This window comes from Lactuca sativa, chromosome 4 (assembly GCF_002870075.4).
Source record: "Lactuca sativa cultivar Salinas chromosome 4, Lsat_Salinas_v11, whole genome shotgun sequence".
Lineage (NCBI taxonomy): Eukaryota > Viridiplantae > Streptophyta > Magnoliopsida > Asterales > Asteraceae > Lactuca > Lactuca sativa.
In genome coordinates, this window is record NC_056626.2 from 52,225,598 (window position 1) to 52,239,920 (window position 14,323).

At 32.8% G+C, this 14,323-nt stretch overlaps 2 protein-coding genes and 1 non-coding gene across 3 annotated transcripts; 2 read left to right on the forward strand and 1 right to left on the reverse strand.

The window, feature by feature from the left end:
• Positions 1 to 9,242: 9,242 nt before the first annotated feature.
• On the forward strand, positions 9,243 to 9,315 carry TRNAF-GAA (transfer RNA phenylalanine (anticodon GAA)). Its single transcript has one exon. It is a non-coding gene; the product is annotated as a tRNA-Phe (tRNA).
• A 133-nt stretch (positions 9,316 to 9,448) lies between these two features.
• On the forward strand, positions 9,449 to 12,515 carry LOC111876757 (probable serine/threonine-protein kinase WNK6). The gene is made up of 6 exons (XM_023873320.3): positions 9,449 to 10,158; positions 10,385 to 10,422; positions 10,510 to 10,737; positions 10,816 to 11,194; positions 11,534 to 11,840; positions 12,020 to 12,515. Exons 1-6 carry the CDS (start codon positions 10,075 to 10,077, stop codon positions 12,388 to 12,390), a joined length of 1,407 nt encoding a protein of 468 aa, XP_023729088.1. The 5' UTR covers positions 9,449 to 10,074; the 3' UTR covers positions 12,391 to 12,515.
• Positions 12,516 to 12,611: 96 nt separating this feature from the next.
• On the reverse strand, positions 12,612 to 13,929 carry LOC111876758 (uncharacterized). Its single transcript, XM_023873321.3, has 4 exons — positions 13,723 to 13,929; positions 13,163 to 13,302; positions 12,974 to 13,067; positions 12,612 to 12,887 (listed from the first exon to the last, which is right to left on the reverse strand). The coding sequence occupies exons 2-4, from the start codon at positions 13,274 to 13,276 to the stop codon at positions 12,763 to 12,765; spliced, it is 333 nt and encodes a 110-aa protein (XP_023729089.1). The 5' UTR covers positions 13,277 to 13,302; positions 13,723 to 13,929; the 3' UTR covers positions 12,612 to 12,762.
• Between the last annotated feature and the right edge of the window lie 394 nt (positions 13,930 to 14,323).

The following is a 14,323-nucleotide window of genomic DNA, read 5'->3' on the forward strand; positions in this document are numbered from 1 at the left end:
TTTAAAATAGCATGTTCCACCGTAAAACCCTCTGCCCTCAAGACCACGAGAGGGGATACCCCGGTAAGGTCGACACATATGTGTTTCCTCCAACCTATCCAAAAATCAAAACTTCAGTCGGTCTAAGGGTTGACCTTCCTTCTTTCAGGTCAGTCAAGAAATTCACAGTACCTCTTTATTGGCAGAAACCCCGTCACACTTTAATATGTCAAACAAAGCAGTGAGTGTATGAATGATATTGTAGTAATCTTCATGAATGAGTTTTGAAGCAGCGAGTGCCTATGATTGATATTGCAGTAGTTTCTGGAAAGGAAAGTTGTAGACTTGAGATGGGAGGTGGTGTGTTTACAGTTAAGATTTAGGTCATTGGCAATGGCAGACAAGATTGGTATACCCCGAGATTTTGTTTGAATTTTTTTTAATATTTACATATATGGTCCATATAGTTAAAAATAAAAAAACAATAGAAAAGATGGGTAATCTGGTCATTTTACATATTCTTAACATGGGTATTTATGTCATTTCACATGTGTTTAACAAATGCTCTTAGATGGTAACGATCCTAAGGACCATAGGTGTTATCAAAACCCTAATAGTGTTATTTTTCTAAAAGTAGGACCAAGAATGTTATTTCATGTAAACCACAGGGACCAAGACTGTAATTTACTCTAAAATGTTTACAAATAGGTTTTTATTAAAAATAAAGTTATTAAAATAATTGTAGTTTAAGGTTCATGGTAAAATTAAAAAGACAAACAAAACAAATCTTGAAAAAAAAGACTTAAAATATCTGTTTTTATTTGAGTTTAATTATATATATATATATATATATATATATATATATATATATATATATATATATATATATATATATATATATATATTATGTTTAGTCATTAATGTTTTTTTTCTTTTTGCAAAATACATCATTTAACTTTTTGATTTGTCCACATTATTTCCTTATGACTTGTAGGTTTCCGGCGAAATGGTGAATTTTCTGGCGATTTTGGCATCTCTAATGATACATGATTTTTCCGATGATTATGTTTTTTTGGCAATTCTCCAACAATGCTTTTTCCCTTACTGTTTAACACATCGGCTCCAGGGATTCATCTCACCCCTTTAACCAGCCTCGTGGTGGTGATCGCAACAATTCACATCAGGGAAGTGATTGTCGCAACAATAAACGTCGGTGAAACAATCGTCGGAGTGGCGATAAACAACGACAACGGTAGCGAGATCGCCGACAGTCCTCTCTCGTCGGAGTGTGATAAACATCGACGCGGATAGGGCTTTAGAAGCAACCACACAACTCCACCTTTCTTTGGACATGTGTCAGCAGCCGAGTGGAGTCATGTCACCATGGTGGGCGACGCGTCTCTATGGTGCACGACACACATCCCTGGATTTTTCCCTATAAATAACAGCTCATTCTTTCATTCCTCCTCACACTATTTTAGACGCAATCCCTTTGAAACCTTCAGTATTTAGCCTTAGAATTCTATAGTTTTTTGGGTATCTAGCTAGGCTCTGGAGGATCCGAGAGTCTGAAAATTAGTAGAGTGTGAGTCAGAGTCCTGTCTGCAAACTTTTCGACTTCTAGTCAGGAGAATCTCTGTAAGTTAAATTACACTCATCCTTATGTTAGTGTAATTTATATTTATAGTCACAGTCATTGTTATGAATCTATAAATAAGGTTTATCAGTAATTTCATGTCGTTATACTGATTAATCTACTTACGGGATAAGTGTCTAGAATGGTTACGTTGGCTTGGTTGTTGGATTTTAGAAAGGCTATATGCTGAAATGGTCCTGCCTCCTGACTGTATTGGCTGGCTGATCCTTACCTGATAGATTTTGGAGTAGACTTCGGGATTGTTGTGGAATCTAAACCCTTAGGATAATAGTTCCATGAAGTATGATATTAGATTAATACTTAGCGTTATATACATCTAGGTCTTTTGGAAAAAGGTGTAAGGCGAAGCTCTGCACGATTCACCAATCACCAGACACTTGGTCAGGTGAGTGCGTAGTTACTATTAAGTACATAATTTTAATAAAAGTATTTATATTGTGTGTTAGCTGTATTATTTGTATTCTGAGCTAATAATATAAGTAAGATGATATTGCCTATTAGGAACTATAACAAACATAGACTTTGGTATAAGTCTGTATTAGTTATATTAGACTTGCAAAAGGTGTTTAGTTCCCAATAAACTGGACATTAGATAGGTCTCATTCCGAGGTAGGGTGTGAGATTGTATATTAGAGTGTCGTATCCTACCTCTTTCTTGGATGACCAGAAATGGTGGGTCCAAATCAGACAACCGGTAGGTATGTTGGGTCATCGACCAGACTCCAGAGTAGATGAAAACACTTGACTATTCTAAGCGGTCTAGTGAATTACGTTGCTAGCATGGACTTATAACCCATGGGCATAGATAAAATTGGAGATCATATTTATTAAATCTCTGAACATTAATTGCCTTACATATGACTTACACCGAACAAGGACTCATTTGGCTGTGTGGTCAAACAAATACTTAGACAATTCAGTAGGTAAGGTGATTCTTCCAGATGATTGTCGAACAAGGATCTGTGAGGATCGTCGAACAAGGATCTGTGAGGATCGGTCGGGTTGGGCAGTTGATTTTAGGTCACACTATATGTATCTATATTATATGTTATATGCTTTGTAGGAATGGAATTATTTTAACATTAAAATGCCATGGCTTGAAAACCCTACGTATCTCACCAGGTTTCCCAAACCCGACCTACTCATTTTTATGCATCACAGATACTGGAACCAAGGTTGCAGTAGTCTTGTTAGGATGTCGAGTGGAATAAAGAGATGTGTCTGTAGTAAGTAGTTTCAGGGCCTTTTATATTTTACGTTGTAATGTATGTTTGGATATGAACGAATGACATCCTCAATGTTTTAATAAAATAACTTTTTTTTATCTTAAGAATGTTTTATTTAACTAGGAATTTCTGCACCTCAATTTATAAAACGTAAGGAAAATGTTTTAATTGGTTCTGAAAAATAAGAGATGTCACATTGGACAAATAAAATTATGTTTATGCGTTTTATGATATTTTCTTTACATTGTACTTGATGATGATTATATCCAATGTGTGTCTTATTTTCGTATAGAGTAGTCATTATAGCATATCGGTTATTTTGTTTATGACTTGTGGATTGATATGCAAGTATTTTTTTTGTTAACATCTAAACTTGTATATAAGAAAAGGACCTAACAAGGAGTTAGGGGAAAAGAACAATTACATAGAAATATTTAACATTGCATTTTGTTACAACGATGTCGAAGATATGCTAAATATTTTGTTCTTATTTGAGAACCAATTAAATGAAAAAACGACAATATTCTCATATACGTTGCATTTTGAGATACTCGTCGACCATAACACAACATTGTTTCTATATCTCCAGTGCATCTAGATAATAGTTAGAAAAATGACCTCAAGAGCCTTCATTGCTTCCATTCCGGAAAGAGAAAAAGGCAGATCCAACCACTTTTCAATATGTTGCCACACCTAAGAAACCATTTCACAAAATAGGAAAATGTGACTAATGTCTTCGTAAACTTCATCACATACAGGGCATAAAACAGAAGGTACATCAATGACACAAAACACACCACAATAAAACATTCTCTGTTGAGCTTTATTAGATTCAACTTGCACCCCATCTAGTTTCGATAACACATGGATCAATCACAACATCATCGATATGACACATGAAACTAGTAACCGTAAAATTGCATCAAGATTGAGCTTCCACACCCATCTATTAGGATCACCTCCAAGCTCTACCTCACTGAGCATGTTTGTCAATGTCAACAATGGCTCCATCCGTAATTTTGTTATTCCAGTCCCATATCCAAGCATCAAGCCACCTATTCGCAACACAATAATCTTTATTAATTTCTAACACATAAAGCCTAGGAAATGGGTCCATAAGCCTTACATCACCTACCTAAATGTCCTTCTGAAAACATCACCCACTCAAATGTCCTAGAAAAGTGTATCGCCGCCATCACAAAAAAAATCCGCAAAAAGAGATCAGGAATGATAAATTACTTATGCAACTTATCTAAAATTGTTGGGATGAAAACTCAATCCCATATAAAAAAAAGAGAAACTATATGCTAGCATATAAGACAATGAGTTATCCCTTCTATCACAAATTGTTTTTAGAAAATGGAACACCATTGTTCTTCTATGTTGAGCATGGTTAGGCTAGTAACGATCCTAACAATTGGTATTAGAGCTATGGTCATAGACCAGATGATGTAGACGACGCTGGTGGCGCAATCCCCAGTAATTCTCAGTCAAACGAAGTTAATCCTGAAGCCTCGTATTGAAATCCAACGAAGTTGATCCTGAAGTCTCATATTGAAAATCTTCCTAATGACCCCATGTTACGTGAGCATGCCCCAAGCGATTTAATAGTATGAAAAAGGATTGGATCTAATGAACCTTCGTTGAAGGGGAGGCCAAGGGCAGAACTTGGGTTTAGGGGGAGGATTGTTGGGATACAAACTCAGTCCCACATTGGTAAAAAGAGAAACTATATGTTAGCATATACGACAATGTGTAATCAATATTATCAACATTTGGTTTTAGCATATAAGGCAATGTAAAATCAATTCTATCAACAAGTGGTTTTAGAAAATAGAACCTCATTCTTCTTCTATGTTGAATATGGTTGGACTAACAGCGAGCCTAATAAAAATCTTCACCAAAATAGACCACACCCCTCGTTTTTTTTTTGTTTGATATGTAAGTTGACATCTCATGATGTTTGAAATCACTATTGGTTTTAAAATGTTTTGAAAAATATGGGAATTTTCGGTGTAATATTTAAAAAGTTTTGTTGAAAATAAAGCATACATTAGTTATAAAAATGACGGAATTTCGGTGTTGCAATTAGAGGATAAATGAGTTTCATAAAGTAAAAAAATAGGTAAGAATGTATGCAACACTTTTTCAATTCATGAATTTACCTCTTGCATTCAGAGGACATTTACTAAAATTTGAATATTCCGTATAGTAATAATTTTGTTTGCTTTTGAAAATTCCAGTGTGTGTGTGTGTGTGTGTGTGTGTGTATATATATATATATATATATATATATATATATATATATATAGGTAAATGTTCAAATGAGAACATCTAAAGGTTAAGAACCCTAAGAACCACATATTTCTAGGCTAATTTTGTTTATTCTAATATTTTTATTTTTTTAATCTTTAATAAATAACAAAAACTAATAAGGTTATAATGGTCTTTTTGAAAAACTTATTCCATAAACTTAGATCAGATCCATTATTCATAGTTGTTCAAAACAAAAAAGTTATTCTCTCATCTCTTTCAGTGACCTCTGATGAACACCACAACCACCGCCACCATCACCGACGAAGGCTTCACCACAGTCACTCATCTTCCTTTGTCACAACCTCCGATCACCTGCGAAAACACCTACATTCTTACAGAACTTCAGATCTGGAACCGCCTTTCCGTCGCCGCTGAAGACGTTAACAACCACCAGCAACGTCGACCTCCTGCGAAAACACCTACATTCTAGGTCTGAGTTCTTTAGATATGGTTTTCTCTTCTTCTTGTCTAGATCTGGATCTAATTTCTTCAGATTGGGTTTCGTCTTCTTCTTTTCTAGATCTAGATCTACGAAATTTGTTTGTTGTTTTCATCTCTAGATCTAGATCTATATGATCTTCGGCAAACGACCACATCTTTTTGTCGTGTGTGGTGGCATGTTGACAGATTCGTGATTTTGACGCCTTTTTTTGGCGATTCTTGTTCAGATCTGGTCAGATATGAGAGTCCGATGGTTTTTGTTGTTTCTCATGGTGTTCGTAGTTTAGATATGTCCAGATCTGGTTAGATCCAAGTGAATCTGAGTTTTAATAACTATAATCTCTTGTCAATCGTGTTAGTTTTGTGGTTTTGATCTGTCGACGGTGATTCCTTACAGGACTGACAAGCTTCAATTGTTTTTTATTCCAGATCTGGCGGATATTACAGGTAAAATCATTTTATTTCTTTTGTGTACATGCTTTTAGTATTTTCATTCATTTATGCTCTTCCAAAGCTTGTCAAAATGAGTTTTTTGTTGTTATTTTGAGCAAATTCTTCCCCGTTCATGCTCTAATGTGTTGGCTTACTTCATATCTTCGTTAATGTGTTTTAGATCTCTATTAGATATGATTGTTTACTCTTAATTTGTCTAGTTTTTTGTGGAGGTCTTAAAGTTTTAAGCTATGAATATATTATTTTGTCTGCTCGTTCTTAAACTTCAACTATATGAATTTTGTGATTAAATTGTGAATGAACTTTATTAAGCTATGAATAGACAATATTAAGTTATGAATCGCCTATGGATTTTATGTTAAAATATGAATGATTTGTGTATTAAACTGTGATTTTTGTGTTTTAAACTGGAAATTTACAACATTAAGTTGTGATCTTCTTAAAGTTAAGTTGTGAATATATTATTTTGCTACATATCTGATGTGTATACCTTCTCGTTCTTAAACTTCAACTATATGAATTTTGTGATTAAACTTTGAATGAACTGTATCAAGCTATGAATAGACAATATTAAGTTGTGAATTGCCTATGTTAAGTTGTAATCTTATATGAATTTTATCATAAAATATGAATAATTTGTGTATTAAACTGTGAATTGACAACATTAAGTTGTGATCTTCCTATTAAACTGTAACTTAACAATATTAAGTGTGAATTCTGTGTATTAAACTATGAATTTATTGCATTAAGTTATTAATTTTGTGTATTAAACTATAAATTGATTGTATTAAGAGTTTTAAGTTGATAACATGGTTGTGAATTTATACTTATTGAACACTTAACTGTGAATTTATTGTAATAAGTTGTGAATTTATATCTTAAGCTATGATTTTTATGCTTATACTATAAATTAATTGCATTAACCTATGAATTTTTACTTTAAATTGTGAATTGACTATATTAAGTTGTGAATTTTTTTTTATTAAAATGTGATTTTTGTGTTTAAAAATGTTAATTAATGGCATTAAACTGTGAATTTTCTGTTTAAACAGCGAATTGATTGTATAAGCAATGACTTAATGAATTTTATGTTAAAATACAAATTATTTATGTGTGAACGTTTTTGTATTTGTTTTTTCGTGAATATATTAATTTTTTGGCTTGTATAAATATGTAAGAATACATTAGTTTTTATAATTATTTTGCATTAAACTTATAATAAGTAAATTAATTGGTTTATTAAATTGTGAATATAGTATTTAAGCTATCAATTAATGATTTTAAATACATATCTGATTTTGAAGGAACAATGATTGCGATGATGACACATGTGGTTGATGGTGACGTGTGGTAGTTGGTGGTAGTGTTTGTGTTTGACTTTTAAAAAAATAAGAATTAGTGTATATTGGATTGTATTATGTTATGATGTGAATTTTATGTATCAAACTAAACACGGATTGTATTAATTTGTATATTTTATATACTTTTTGTGTTAAAATATGAAAAAAGTATGCACAAAAATATTAAAGTTTGTATTAGTGAATTTAAACTTTAATTAAACTTAAATATGGTACTTTAAACTATGAATATATTTTATACATGATATATTTTTAAAGAAATCTACAAATTAGAAAAAAGAAAATTAAAATTTTCAAGGCATAATTTTATTTTTTTTATGAAAATTTTGTACATTTTGCTACAAAAATGAAATGGTATGTGTTAAAAAGTATCAGCAAAGAAATGAAAATTACAATGTTTGTTATATTAAATGGTGAATACGTCCAGAAAAATGCTACTAAATTTGTTGTTACTCTGACGGTGGTGGTCCGACAACGGTCAGGTGGTGGTTCGGCAACGGTCCCACTACAAGTCGTAACTAGTTGTGAATTAGGGAATGAAAAAACTTTGCTTAATATAATATTAATGTTTGATTTGTCCAAAATGTCCTTAATGAAAATATCTAAAACACAGTTATTAGGGTTTTTAATCTTTTCTAGTTCTCATTTGAGCCTCTCTCTCTCTCTTTCTCTCTCTCTCTCTCTCTCTCTCTCTATATATATATATATATATATATATATATATATATATATATATATATATATATATATATATATATATATATATATATATATATATATATATATATATATATATATCGTAAGCAATATAAGTTTGTCTCAATAAATTATATTGTAAAACTTATAGATCAATAAAATAACAAATCAGTGAATCATCATCGATGTTGGTTAGACGAAAACATATAATGACTTTGAAACTACAATTATTTTATCATTGACTTCTTAAAAAGGTGACTATATCATTTGCTTTGAGTATTATGATGAAAGGTTTATTATTGATGCATAACGCATAATATGAATTGTAATTAGTGTTGTAAAAATTATGATTAATTTCTAGGCGCTACCGAATCGATTAGAAATTATGATTAATTTCTAGGCGCTACCGAACCGATTAGAAGACTATTAGCAATTAATTAATGCCTATGTAACGAGTGAAACAGTGAAAAACGATGAAATTATAATACTTTAAAGAAATTTTATCTAAATAGAAACTATCTGAGAAATAATTAGTGTTCTGTTAAGGATATTAACCTATTTTGCTATGATATTAATGGTATTCCCCGTCTAGCTGATTAATCTCTTAACCTCAGTACATCGAGTAGCTAACGTCGAACGTTTTTTACAATTTTGATTGTAATGACTGATTTATTATTAATTTAACACGTTTAGATCCGTGTTTCACATTTATATATGTTTTGTTAGTATTTTTTTCATCATATAATTTAATTTTATGCAACACACGACATACACCTAATCATAAATAAACAAAGACAAAACAAATAAAATAGATAGAGCATGATTGAAAACGAAAGTTATTGTGACATAGGTTTGGACCATATATATTTATCATATTAGATATGATAGGTCAATAAAAAAAATATACATATCAATAATTTATCATCTCTTTGTAGCCCATTTACAGTCAATGTTTTTGTAAAACACATAATAGTGACATAAATCGTCTTTTAAAATGTTAACTAATTGTTTTCTTAAGCATTGTACTTGAATTATTACACAACATTTATGCAAAATGCACAAATGTATTTTCCTCATATTCTTCAACAAAGTTAAACACTATAAACTATCAATGTAGCGGGGATAGCTCAGTTGGGAGAGCGTCAGACTGAAGATCTGAAGGTCACGTGTTCGATCCACGTTCACCGCACAAAATCATTTCTTTGTTTTTTTACGGCAAATGTTGTCGCATTCGTCTGGTTTGATGACATTAACGTTGTACCATACATTTGTTCCCCTTCCGTCCTCTCAAAACATCCAAAATTTTGCATTCCGTTGTTCTTTTCTGATTCCCACCTATTTATCTCAATCTCATCTCTTTCTAAAAGGTTAGATCTTGAGTCCCATTTTGCTCAAGTTCTCACCTTCCCTAATTCAAATCTTCCAACACCAATTCCCCATCCTTAATCTCCTTTTTTCTTATCGTTAATCAAAACCCAATTGCTTGTTTCCAAGTTGTCGATTTTGATTAATTAAAAGAAAAAAAGAGAAAATCAAACAAGGAGATGGTGATTATAAAAGGAAAAAATAAGTTAGGATGGAGGAATCTAGGATCGGTTTGATGATAGGTAAAAAAAGCTCTCTAATCTCTTTCTCATCACCAAGAGATCTTGGCAATGTTCATGTGAACTTCGAATGCCGATCTCGATTCCAGACACAGTCGGCATCGGCATTCGATTCCTATTCCATTGCTTTGGAGGTGGCCTTCTTTGAGACTCAAATTTGAGTCTTTTGATTAGGCTGTGCTGTTATATATTTTCTTTTCAAACAAGCTTCCACTTCCTCTTCTTCCTTTTCTTTCCAGTCTGGCCCATTACTATCTTTTTGTTTGGTTGTTTGTGTTGAATGTTCTTGTGGCTTTTGTTTGTGGTTTGACGGATTCCGGAGTCGGTTTCTGATTCCGTGAGAAATGGATTCCCGTAAATTCAATGAAACCGGTGCTAATATGGAGCCTGATTATGTTGAAAAGGACCCGAAAGGCCGATACATAAGGGTATTAATTTCGATTGGAATTTGATAGAAAAATAAGGTGGTGGAATGAGTCATTACATTCCATTCCGTTTCGTCTTTTGTTGATTCCATCGTATTAACTATCTATCCGAATCTTTATCCAGATAAAGAAGAAATGGAATGGAATGTAACAGCTCATTAGGCCACTTTATTTTGTTATTAAATTACAACCGAAAATAACCAAAATTGTTTCTTTGTTACTTTTACAGTATCGGGAAGTTCTCGGTAAAGGTGCATTCAAGACAGTGTAAGCTTCAATAACTTCATCTTCTTTGTTTCAAATCCTTTTAATTAAATAATAACGTTTTCATTTTCCTTTTTTTGTTAAATTTAGTTACAAAGCATTCGACCAAATCGACGGAATTGAAGTTGCATGGAACCAAGTGAGGATCAATGACGTATTACAGTCTCCAGACGACTTTGGAAAGTTGTATTCCGAAGTTCGTATTCTTAAATCACTAAAACACAAGAACACCATCAAGCTTTTCGATTCATGGATTGATACCAAGAACAAGACTTTGAACATGATCACAGAGCTCTTCACATCAGGAAACCTACGCCAGTAAGCCGTCTTCCAATTTTTTTTTTTTTTTAATGTTGTTGATGTATATAAATATTTATATAAATGGATTTGATGTAGATATAGTAAGAAGCATAAAAGTGTTGATATGAAAGCGATTAAGAATTGGGCAAGACAGATTTTGCATGGTCTTGATTACCTTCATAGTCAAAACCCTCCGGTGATTCATCGGGATATTAAATGTGACAACATTTTTGTTAATGGAAACCATGGTGAAATTAAAATCGGTGATCTTGGATTGGCTACTGTTTTGCAACAACCAACTGCTAAAAGTTTCATAGGAACCCCTGAATTTATGGCACCCGAGCTTTATGAGGAGGAATATAATGAACTTGCTGATATATATTCATTCGGTATGTGCATGTTGGAAATAGTAACTTTTGAGTACCCATATAGCGAATGCAAAAACCCAGCTCAGATTTACAAGAAAGTTACCTCTGTAAGTTAATTTCAATTATGTTGTATCTCTTAAGATGAGATTAGCTGCTCTGACTCCATGTTAGATATATGGAATTATTAACTGATGTGGAAATTGACAATATTTGTTAATAGAAAAAAAAATCGAGATTATAAATGTTTTTGAATAAAATAAGATTAACTCTGATACCATGTTAGATATATAAAGTCTCGATTTTCTCTATAAAAGAACCATTGAGGAGAGAGAAATACTCTGACACATATAGAGTCAGACGAGACTGTATCTGACTAATGTGAGACATTAACATTACCTGTTAACGAAATGAAATCAAGATTATGAAAGTTTTTGTATGACGAACAGGGGATTAAACCGGCTTCTCTTGAGAAAGTGAGTGATCCAAAAGTGAAAGAATTCATAGAGAAATGTTTGGTTCCGGCGAACCAAAGGTTATCTGCTAAGGAGCTTTTGAAAGATCCGTTTTTGGAGATCATGAATCTCCGAAAGCCAATGCAGAGTCCATTGCCAAGATCGTTAAGCCATGTAAGCACTGCAAATCATGCAGTTGTTGAACTTTGTAGAGTGTATGAAGGAAATGAGTTTAAGCTCAAAGGCACCAAGAACGACAAAAATTCAGTTTCTTTAACCATACGAATCGCTGACCCAAGTGGTGAGTAGTTACTAGTCTTAAGTTTCCATATCCTTCGAGTAGCAATTATTTTTAAATGGTTGTCATAGTTGTAAGGAGGTGAGAATCTGTAAGACTGTAGATGGGGGTGCCCACAAGTGGCGCATATTTCTTTTTTATAAAACTTATAAAACAAAGTCACCCTCTTTCATTGGTTGTAGGCCAAGTGAGGAACATACATTTCCTATTTTACATCAACACCGACACCGCACTATCAGTCTCACATGAGATGGTTGAACAACTCGAGTTACAAAAACATCATGTGTCTTTCATCACCGACTTTATCAACGAAGCAATCACAAGAATCTTACCTTCAAAAACTTTGGGGTTTGAAGATCTTAATGATGTTTCAAAAGGGAGAGCGATAACAAGAAGTCGTTCATTTCTTTCATTATGTGAAAGTGATGAGATCAAGGAAATGGTAGAATTAAAAGCAACAGAATCAGGGTATAAGAGATGGTGTAAAGAGATGAAAAGGGGGAGGAAGAAGGGAGTTGAAGCCACTAGAAAGAGATGTATAATGATTTCATGAGATTAGAGAATTTTGTGTTGATTTGAGAGTAGGGAACGGGTATGTATGTTAGTATGTATCCTTGTGCAATTTAACTTTGTTCCTTTCTCAAAAAAATGCAAATATAATAGAGTCTACTTGCATAATGAACGAGATTAAATGACCATTTTACCCTTACATTCCAATAAAAAACTTCCATAGCATTCATCAATTCCAACATGGGAGGAGTTGGTGGGAGAAAATAAGAAAGGCAAATTAGTAATTGATTGGTGTCTCAATACATTAAGCCAAGTTTTTTTTGACTTAATCCATTAAGTCATTGTGTCAAGATTAAGTAAAAAAGAAACAACTCCATATAACTCAATACTTATTCATAATAAGACAACTTGAATTTTAGTCCTCACGCCAGCATTTACCACATTTCTCACAGGTGAAGTTTATTGTCATGGGTTCATCAGCAGACCTTGTTTGAAACTGGATGTATGAAGCCTTGTTGTGACCACAATCTGGGCAATGAGCTGCAAGAGACAAAGAAAATCATAAATTAAAGATGAAAAAAGAAAAAAGTTCATCAATTTACTCAAATTGTGAAGCATATAAATACCTTGATCTGTTTTTGGTGCGTTCTTCATGTCATCTTGGGTGATGATGGGGTCAATCTCCTTTTTAACCAAACGTTGCTTTCTTTTGATCTTGACCTGTAAAAGGGAAGAAAAAATATGCATTTAACTACAAGGAAAAGGAAAAACAATGTGTTGCATGATTGAGTATGATAAATTGATAATTTTATTACCTTCTGCTCTATTTGGCTAACATATGGACATGTGGGGCAGAAAAATCGGGCAGGAAGATGAAAATGAGGCAACTCATACTTCAACAACATCCCACAAGTTGGGCAAAATTCCATATCTACAAACCTTTGTAGCTAATGCTCTGAAAAGGTACACAGAATGCAGTTCTCAGATGTGTGTGTGTGTGTATGCGCTACTGGAATGAGTTGATTCTAAACATGAATGAACTAGCAAAGATTTTGATTGAAAAGTGATGAAGTAAGAAGTTGTATAGATGAATAAGGATTCTGTTTTCATTGAATTATTCGAGAGAGTGGCAATTCATCAAACAGATTATGTGCACAATCCGTACTCAGAACAAAATCGTGAAGCGCGTGAACAGACCAGAATGGTGAGTTATCGGTTCGTAACAGGTGACTTTTCCGATCAAAAATTGATATCCAGTAATAATCACACGCAAACAGATACGGTTTATAGGTGGAATAGAAAAATGGGGAAACTGTAGTATGTATGAGATTATGTATACATGTGTATGTAAATATTGATAAATGTGTACAAATACCTGTATCGTAGTGTATTGCAGATTGAATTAAAGAGAGGCGGCGGCGATGTATGGTGGTGGAGGCAGCGTCGACGGCAATCTGATGTCAATTGAGAAAGGCAACCGTGGGTTTATTCCTAAACTTTGATTCTTTTTTCTTATTTGGCCCTAAGATCTTAAACCCTTAGCAAATTTTACCCCCAAAAAAAACAATTATTTCCTCATTTTGATTTTTGATGTCGTATTCTTTTTTCTTTTAAATCGATTATCATATTTTCCAATTTAAGTTGGAAATGGTGTCGAAGTGAACATTATCATCTTTTATTATTATTATTATTATTTTTTTATTTTGACATTATGTATTTTTTTTTTTTTTTTAAAATCACTATATTATCAATTTTTTATTTATTTCAAACATCATGGTCCCAAAGATTTAATTCTACTATCCAACTTATTAATACAATAACACACATGATTTGGTTGTTTCAAATCAAACATAATCTCGATACGTTTTGTGTAGCTCGTTAACAAGTTATTGTTTGATTCTTTCGAACAACATTGATTTTGAGTGAGAATCAACAAATGCATTGCTCGTGAACACGCTAAACCCATCGGGATTTAT

Excerpts from the sequence above, each read along its gene's own strand:
- LOC111876757 (XM_023873320.3), top strand. The coding sequence starts at position 10,075 with ATGGATTCCCGTAAATTCAATGAAACCGGTGCTAATATGGAGCCTGAT. Across the intron at positions 10,159-10,384 it reads CGAAAGGCCGATACATAAGG|TATCGGGAAGTTCTCGGTAA; the intron begins GTATTAATTTCG and ends TTACTTTTACAG. Across the intron at positions 10,423-10,509 it reads AAAGGTGCATTCAAGACAGT|TTACAAAGCATTCGACCAAA; the intron begins GTAAGCTTCAAT and ends TGTTAAATTTAG.
- LOC111876758 (XM_023873321.3), bottom strand. The coding sequence starts at position 13,276 with ATGGAATTTTGCCCAACTTGTGGGATGTTGTTGAAGTATGAGTTGCCT. Across the intron at positions 13,068-13,162 it reads TTAGCCAAATAGAGCAGAAG|GTCAAGATCAAAAGAAAGCA; the intron begins GTAATAAAATTA and ends TCCCTTTTACAG. Across the intron at positions 12,888-12,973 it reads CGCACCAAAAACAGATCAAG|CTCATTGCCCAGATTGTGGT; the intron begins GTATTTATATGC and ends TGTCTCTTGCAG.